Here is an 8400-nt window from a genome sequence, read left to right as displayed (position 1 = left end):
TTGTGTCATCCAGATTCAATGTTACATATTACCCTGATCGGTAATGTATAAAATGCTTGTAGTTCTGTTATTACTGAGATCTTGCTGATTAATTGACTGACTACAACAGAAATGTTTGGTTCAGTGAGTTGGAGCAATGTGTGTTATACACTGACTTGAATGATTAAAACCCAGTTTAATGTGCTCCAGTGACAGCCCCGGTGAAATATTGCAAATTAATTATCACAGCCAGCAACAAAATGCTTCCATCAGCAGCGAACAATATTCCACAGCATCAAATAATGGTTAATATTTTATCCTCTGCTTGCCGCATGAGCTGAACAACATCACGAGTTATTTAACAACAGACTTTGGCAAATTTCCTTTTGGCAAAACAAATCACCTTACAACCGAGTGCTGCTTTTCTCAGGGGGTTTGTAAAGGTGGGTGTAGTGGAGATTTACTCTGAGAGCATGTTGCCAATTTTTGTGACTGTGCTTTGTTGGTATAAAACAGCCCGAAAATCCAAGTCATAGGGGTTCCGTGGCCCCCATTATTTGCACATTGGGATTGTACTGTCCCCATGTTCTGTCAGGGTCCCTGTGTTAACATCTATGGATTATGCCTGATTGATAGGCCCTTTGATTTTAGAAAGAAGGGGAATAAGGCAAGGTCCTCCTGCAAAATTGGTCTACAGCTGAGCATATTGCATTCTGTGCTATCTGCACTCCCAGTGCAAGTAGACAGCCCTGCACTGGGTGTCCTTAACGGGAGCCTGAGGATTGTTTAGGCCTAAACAGTGTTTCCTGCCTTAAGGTGCAAGAGTTGTAATCTTGGATGGATACTCAATATTGGGGACAACTGCAAATCAACCTGACTATCCCCACGCCCCCTCCCCATCACTCGCATGAGGTCTCTGTGTGCTCCCTTCAGCAATGCCAAGCACCCATTGCCACCAGTCTCCTCCAATACTCTCCTTCCACCCTCACCACCAGGAACCAATCAGCCGCTACCTCTGGACTGGGTGCTCAACACCTCCCCCACCCTCAGGAAGAGGCAGGCGAGACCAGTGGACCCTGCCCCATAAGGTGGTAGCAGCAAGTATACCATCAACTTGGGTCCAATCCCTCATTCCATCTCCTGGGGCATCACAACAACAAAAAAAGCCAGATGCCTAACCTTCAAAGAGAGTCGAAGGTTACTTGCCTGGGGAGATGTGTGACCAATAACCTGGCAGTGGATGTGGGTGTGGGGGGCAGAGTTGGGGCGCAGGGTGTAGGTGGGGTGGGGGGGAAGTGAATTAAATTCATTTTGAGTTGCATGTCGACACAGCATGTTATGTTCACTTTCATTTCACTCTCAGAGAGGAGGGGTAAAGGGCTATTCAACTGCGTGTGGGACAGGAGGCACAATGTCATGTGACACCTCCAGAAGTGTACCCATCTAGATTCAGCTACAGGCTGGGAGACCGACAGGGCTCAGTAAGGGTTAACAAGATGTAAAAGCTCCCGTCCCCATGAGGGTTGTGTGTGTGACAGTTCCACTGTTGCTTTCTCCCGGTCAAGGAGATCTCATGGTTTGTACCTCTTCCCCGAAGGCGAGACTCACAGTCCTGACTGACAACGCCTCCCCACCCTCCTCCATTCCACCCCAGCTGATGGATACAGAGTGTGAGACCATCATCTCCCAAAATGAACAAAATCAGCCCTGAGTCTAAATGTGAGGGACGAGAGACCTTCTGCACGGTCACAGAATGAGGGAGTCGCAGAATAGAAATGGTCACAGTCTAAAGATACAGGGCAGGCCATTTTGGACTGAGATGAGGAGAAATGTCTTCATCCCGAGAGTGAGGAGCCTGTGGAATTCTCTGCCATGGAAAATAACTGAGGCTGAAACATTGAATGTTTTCAACAAGGAGTTAGGTCCAGTTCCTGGGACAGAATGGATCAGAAAGTATGTGGAAAAAGCAGGAACAGGAGCTGAGTTGGATGCTCAGCCACCATCATATTGAATGGTATAGCAGACTCAAAGGGCTGAATGGCTTCCTCTTGCTGCTACTTCCTGCGGTAGCTGTGCCTGAGAGTGAAGAGAGGGAGGTTAGTCAGGCTCCCACTTGATGACAGTGTCCGGAACCACACAAGTGGCATTATTCTGTGATGCCTCCCACAGAGAAACAGCCAAGTGCATTTATCCCGAGAAATGGATATTGCAGTGAGATACTGAGGGGAACCTTTGCTTTTATCTAGTGGAATAATCTCTACAGGGTGTGGACAGGAGGAGAACAGTCTATGAGGGATGAAGGAAAAAAAGAATGCAAGTATCTGCTAAAAGTGGGATAAAGGGGTGCAGAGAATCTCACTGATAGCTTGCTCAGTTAACTCACTAAGTGCAGTGCCTGTGTTCAATTTATTTAACTGCCCAACTAATAAAACAGCACAAAGGGCGCCAACAGCATCTGATCGAAGAAGTGATAGGTTTCAATTGCTGCTTTACTAATAGATTCAGGATAATCTCTGGGCCCTGATTAATTTTGATAACTGTGTAATACATCATGTTTCCAGAAAAATGCTGAGAGGATTATGTGGACAGTAAATCAGCAGATTGAGCAGCAGTGGAACTGGGGGAAACGGGGTACTAGGAGTGGGATTGCACTGAGTGTCTCAGACAATGTGTCTCTTAATGCTGCTTCATTCTGTGTAAGGAAACACATCTTTGTGATTCTGCGAATGATCTGATTTTTCACCGGACTCAGGAGCCTGTTAAAAAATTCCAGATTCCAGAAGTGCCGACCCCATTCTGGAGATTCTCATTTTCTGTAATGTCTCTTAAGGATGCAGATGTGTTCATGTCAGAAGCCCCAATCTGACTGTGTCCATTGCAGAGATTGGCACATCCTATTCTCCTGTAATCACTGAGTCAAGCCAGGTGTTTAAGGACTTGACATTTGTGGCACCTCAGAAGTGTCTTCATGAGACAACCTTTAGAAGGATACATTCAAGAGTTACTCTTCATGTCCTCATAACAGGTTGTGTCCAACACCTACCCTCATGCCCATGCCCTCAGGCTTGGCTATATTTTTTTCCATGCCCATTTGTCTATTATACATTGAATGATACAATCAACATTATACTGTCAAAAAGATGTGTAAACAAAAACTGAATGAACAGTCATTCATTGATATTTATTTTAAAAATCCTTTTTGCAACAGCCCAAAAGAAGTAGCAATTATTCAGATGCTTAGAACTATCAACAGCTGAAACTGCAAGCACCTGAAACCTCGAACTAAATTGTGTAAATACACACTGTGAAACTGATAGCAGAGGGCTTGAGCTGTCAATCCAGCAAGGGTTCAGGTGTTTCAACAGTGTAATGGATGCCTGGAATCTAAACAATGAAACTATAGAGCAGATACTAGACAGTGAAATTCCAATGTATCGTTTGCTTATTCAGCCAACCTGACATGATGGATTGAATGGGCTCTTTCTGTGCTATAATTTTTCTGTAGTTTTACGGAGAGTGTGCAAGTGTGAGTGTTGAGTGATTGTGTGTGTGTGAATATAAAGTTGTGTGACTGTAAGTGAATTTGTCTGTGTGCAAGTGAATGTGTATGTGTGAATAAGTGTGTGTATGTGTGTGCATGTGTATATGATTGTATGAGTAGGTATGTGTGTATGCATGTGTGTGTTTGTGCATGCATGTGTGTATGTTTGTAAGTGTGTGTGTGTATGTGTGTGTGTGTGTGTCTGTGTGTGTGTGTGTGTGCATGTGCGTGTGCGTGTGTGTGCATGTAGGAGTGTGTGATGAGCGTCTGTATGTGCCAGTGCATGAGTGTGAAAGATCAAGTTAGTGTTTGAGAGTAAGTGTGTTTGAGCGTGTGCGATTGTGTCTGTGTTTGAGTGTGTGTGATTGTGAGTGTCTCTGTGTTTGAAAGTGAGTGCACATTTGGACAGGTGTGGGTCCATGTGTGTGTCAGTAAGTGCGTGTTTTGGCCTCCAGCACTGTATGCTGACCCAGACAAATTGTTCAAGTGGAGACAGAAAGAGGCCATTAACCCATTGAATCTGCTTAGTCAGATCATTGCTGAAGTGCTGCTGATCTCTATTGATCCAACTTGTGTGAATCCCTCAATATTTTTACCTAAAAAGTAAATCCATTGATATCAGTCTTGAAATCTCCAACTGACCTCCAGAATCCACAATGTCTTTGTAAGGGACAGAGTTCTTGATTTTCATTCTCCTCTGAGTGATGAAGTGTTTCCTGATTTCATTCCTGGACTGCCTCTGATTGTAAGATGAATCACTCCTTGTTCCTGATTTCCCAAGCAGAGGAAACAGTTGTAGCATTTTAAATAAAAGTAAATTACTGCGGATGCTGAAATAAAAACAGAAATTGCTGGAGAAACTCAGCAGGTTGGACAGCATCTGTGGAAAGAGAGAAGCAGAGTTAACGTTTAGGGTTCCAAAGAAGACTTAAGACATTGGCTCTGTCTCTGCAGACACTACCAGACTTGCTAAATTTCTGCAGCACTTTCTGTTTTTATTTTTGCATTTAAAGCCATTTGAATTCCTCCTAACTCTAATATTATTGCAAGCTCAAAGCGACACAAGGCTCAGCTCTGACCTGCAGTAACCTCTTGCTATAGTTAGATCCAGTGTTATCTATTCAGGACATGGCCACACTAATGATATGTCTTGTTCTTACAGTATTGGCGCTGTGTCTGATGTAACTGTTGGTGGCGTGATTGGAACTGGCACCCACAACACTGGCATTCAGCATGGCATTCTGGCTACACAGGTATTAGTTCCTTTCAGACAATCAGGTTATTTATTAATGTTAAGTTAATGTTGTCCAATTATAGCAATCAGATGAGGGTCTATCAGTTCAGACAGAAAGCAATTTACCTCAGTTCTGAGATAACTCTCCTTACCTCAGTACTATTGGCTTTAAAATTAACTCAAATAAATTTAGAAAAAACCTCAATCACTAGATCTGTGAGGAGAGAAACAGTTAATCTTTCAGCTCAAAGACCTTTCACCAGAACCGGTTTATGGAACTAGTTCCTTGAACGCATCAATACTGTGTGCTTTCTAATGTAATTTAGATTGCCTCCAGCAAATTACACTTTGGGACGCAGCCTGTTGTAATTTAGGACACAGCGTGCGGTAAGAGTAGTTTTTTTCAGTTCATTCAGGGGAGTGGGCGTCTCTTGCCAGGCCAGCATTTATTGCCCATCCCTAATTGTTAAGAATCAATATTATTACTGTGTAAAAACTGAAAGAGCTGTGATTGCAGTAAATCAGAGACAAAAATAGAAGTTGCTGGAAAAGCTCAGCATGTCTGGAAGCATCTGTGGAGGGAAATCAAAGTTAATGTTTCGGGTCGAGTTTCTGCGGAAGGGTCACTCGACCCCAAATGTTAACTCTGATTTCTCACCACAGATGCTGGCAGACCTGCTGAATGTTCCCAGCAATTTCTATTTTTGTCTCATGGCTATGTGTCTGGAGTCACCTGTAGGCCAGAGAGGGTAAGATGGTGGGTTTCCTACCCTGAAGGAGATTGGTGAAGCCAATGGGATTTTACAACAATTCACTAGACTGGCTTTTTATATATTTAATTATATTGAATTCAAATTTCATCAAATGCCATGGTGGGATTCAAACCCTTGTTCCCAGAACATTAGCCTGGCATTATACATTATTGTTTCAGAGATAATAGGAACTGCAGATGCTGGAGAATCTGAGATAACAAGGTGTAGAGCTGGATGAACACAGCAGGCCAAGCAGCATCAGAGGAGCAGGAAGGCTGACGTTTTGGGCCTAGACCCTTCTTCAGAAATTCTACATTATTGGTCCAGTTACAATATCCTGACACAACTATCTCCCTTAATTTGGAAGAAACATGATTCCAGATACTCTTGATGACTAGGGTTTTCCTCACCTCATTGATGTACCTTTGTTTATTCGTTCAAAGGATATGGGCATCTCTGGGCAAGGTCAGCCATTATTGCCCATCCCTAATTGCCATTAATAAAATGGTGTTGAGCGAAGCTGTTGACATCTGAATGTCTTTTTCAGAGGGCAGTTAAGAGTTAACTACGTTGCTGTGGGTCTGGAGTCATATCTAGACCAGGCCAGGTAAGGGGATGGCAGGCTTCCTTCCCTGAAGGTCTTAGTGAACTAGAGAGTTGTTTTTTAATTTGTCAATTTGGTATTTACGTGCTCAATATTACTAAGATGAATATTTTTATAAACAAAATTACAGATCTACTGAATAAACTGAATCTTCAGTGGTGGGATTTCAACTCATACCTCCAGATTATTAGTCCAGTAAAACCACTATGATGCAATGCTCAAGATGAATCACTGAGATTGGGTAATAACTCTATCATCACTGCGTCATGTGCCAAACAGAATGTTTGATGGTGAATTGGAAGGGAATTGACTTTCTATCGTTGAGCAACTTGGACACTCCAATTCTGACTTCTGAGCGAATGTTCACTGATGCAGAGATCCTCTTGATGCTTCTGTCCTTGTACACCAGAATGTCAGCAATACTCAGCATCATAGCACAAGTCCCATTCTGTTAGGATACTCTCACCTTGATCTTTAAACTCTTCCAATTTTTGTAGAAGTTTCAATACCTTCAACACTTTGTAACCAACAGCTGAAGAACTCGCTAACTTCATTCTGCTTCTTTCAGGTAGTGGCAATGACATTGATGACAGCAGCAGGGAATACCCTTGAATGTTCTGACACCGTGAACCATGAGATATTCCAGGCAGCTCGTCTGCATCTTGGTGCCCTGGGAGTGGTGTTAAATGTTACCATCCAGTGTGTACCAGCCTTTAAAACTCATCTCCAACAATTCCCAAAAACCCTCACAGAGGTACGTTAGTTTTCATTATCACTGGGAGGGAGTGGTGAGTGTGTGTTGGTGACTGGGGTCATGCTGTTAGGTAATATTAATGTCAAACTTTCAACATTAGTCCTCACAAAGTCACAGAACTGCTGTAGCATGAAAGTAAGCATTTGGTCCATTATGTCTGCACTGGATTTCCAAATGATTAATTCATGTGGTGTCTTTTGTTGCATTCTGAGTAATCCTGCTCATTAGTCTTTTTCAAATAACCCTCTAATTCCCTTTATAATGCCTCGATTGAACCTGCCTCAGGCAATGCATTCCAGATAGAACCACTTGCTGCTCGATAATGTTTTGTCTCTTTTCACTTTTGCTTCTTTTACTAATTACTTTAGATCTATGCCCATTATTTCTGATTGTTTCACGAGTCAGAACATTTTTTATTCATTCGTGGGATGTGGACATCACTGGCTGGATCAGCTTGTATTGTCTGTCCCTAATTTCCCTGGAGAAGGTGGTGGTGAGCTGCCTTCTTGAACTGCTGCAGTCTACTTTCTGCGTACTTACTCTGGCCAAGCCGGTCATGATTTGGAACACTTCTATCAGATTCCCTCTCAGCTTTCACTTCCAAACAAAGCAGTTCAACTTCATCAATTTTTCTTCATAACTGTCATTCATCATTCCTAAAAAACATTCTTGAAAACTTCTTCTGCAGTCTCTCTAATGCTTTTGCATCTTTCTTAAAGTGGGCCACCCAAAACCATTCACAATGCTCCAGTGACTTTTACATACTCAGAATAACCTCCTTGCTCTTGTACTTGAAGCCCTTATCAAAAGTATGACGATATTGTATGTTTTATGAACTGCTCTCTCCTCTTCTCCTGTCACCTTTCATGGCTTATACACATATACACCCAGGTCTCTGCTCCTGTGCCTTCTATTCTATTCAGTCTCTGTGTTCTTTTCAGCAAATGTACCACCTCGCATTTCTCCATATTAAACTTCATCTGCCACCTTTCTCCAATCCACCAACTTGTCAATGTCCTTTTGAAATTCTACATTGTCCTCCTCACGGTTTATAAAGCTTCCAAATCCCATATCACCTGTAAGATATGAAACTGTTCCTTGAAAAACAAGGTCGAGATTCTTAATATATATCCAACAGAGTAAGAGTCCCACCACTCCACCACAAACCACTCTTCAGTTAGAAAGCATCTATTCACCAGTACTAGTGATAGTAGGAACTGCAGATGCTGGAGAATCTGAGATAACAAGGTGTAGAGCTGGAGGAACACAGCAGGCCAAGCAGCATCAGAGGAGCAGGAAGGCTGACGTTTCGGGCCTAGACCCTTCTTCAGAAATGGGGGAGGGGAAGGGGGTTCTGAAATAAATAGGGAGAGAGGGGGAGGCAGATAGAAGATGGATAGAGGAGAAGATAGGTGGAGACGAGACAGACAGGTCAAAGAGGCAAGGATGGAGCCAGTAAAGGTGAGTGTAGGTGGGGATTTAGGGAGGAGATAGGTCATTCCAGGGAGGACGGACAGGTCAAGGGGGCAGGATGAG

General features: G+C 43.1%; 1 protein-coding gene across 1 annotated transcript in view; it reads left to right on the top strand.

Moving 5' to 3' along the window:
- Positions 1 to 4665: 4665 nt before the first annotated feature.
- LOC125484085 (L-gulonolactone oxidase-like) overlaps positions 4666 to 8400 on the top strand; it is an 11744-nt gene continuing 8009 nt past the window's right edge. The window contains exons 1-2 of the mRNA XM_048601395.1: positions 4666 to 4773; positions 6679 to 6864. Coding sequence (XP_048457352.1) covers positions 4666 to 4773; positions 6679 to 6864 — 294 coding nt within the window. The remainder of the gene's footprint in view (positions 4774 to 6678; positions 6865 to 8400) is intronic.

The sequence above is a fragment of the Rhincodon typus genome, chromosome 9 (assembly GCF_021869965.1).
Source record: "Rhincodon typus isolate 14 chromosome 9, sRhiTyp1.1, whole genome shotgun sequence".
NCBI lineage: Eukaryota > Metazoa > Chordata > Chondrichthyes > Orectolobiformes > Rhincodontidae > Rhincodon > Rhincodon typus.
The sequence above is the reverse complement of the archived record's forward strand: the minus strand, read 5'-3'. Positions and strand labels throughout refer to the sequence as shown.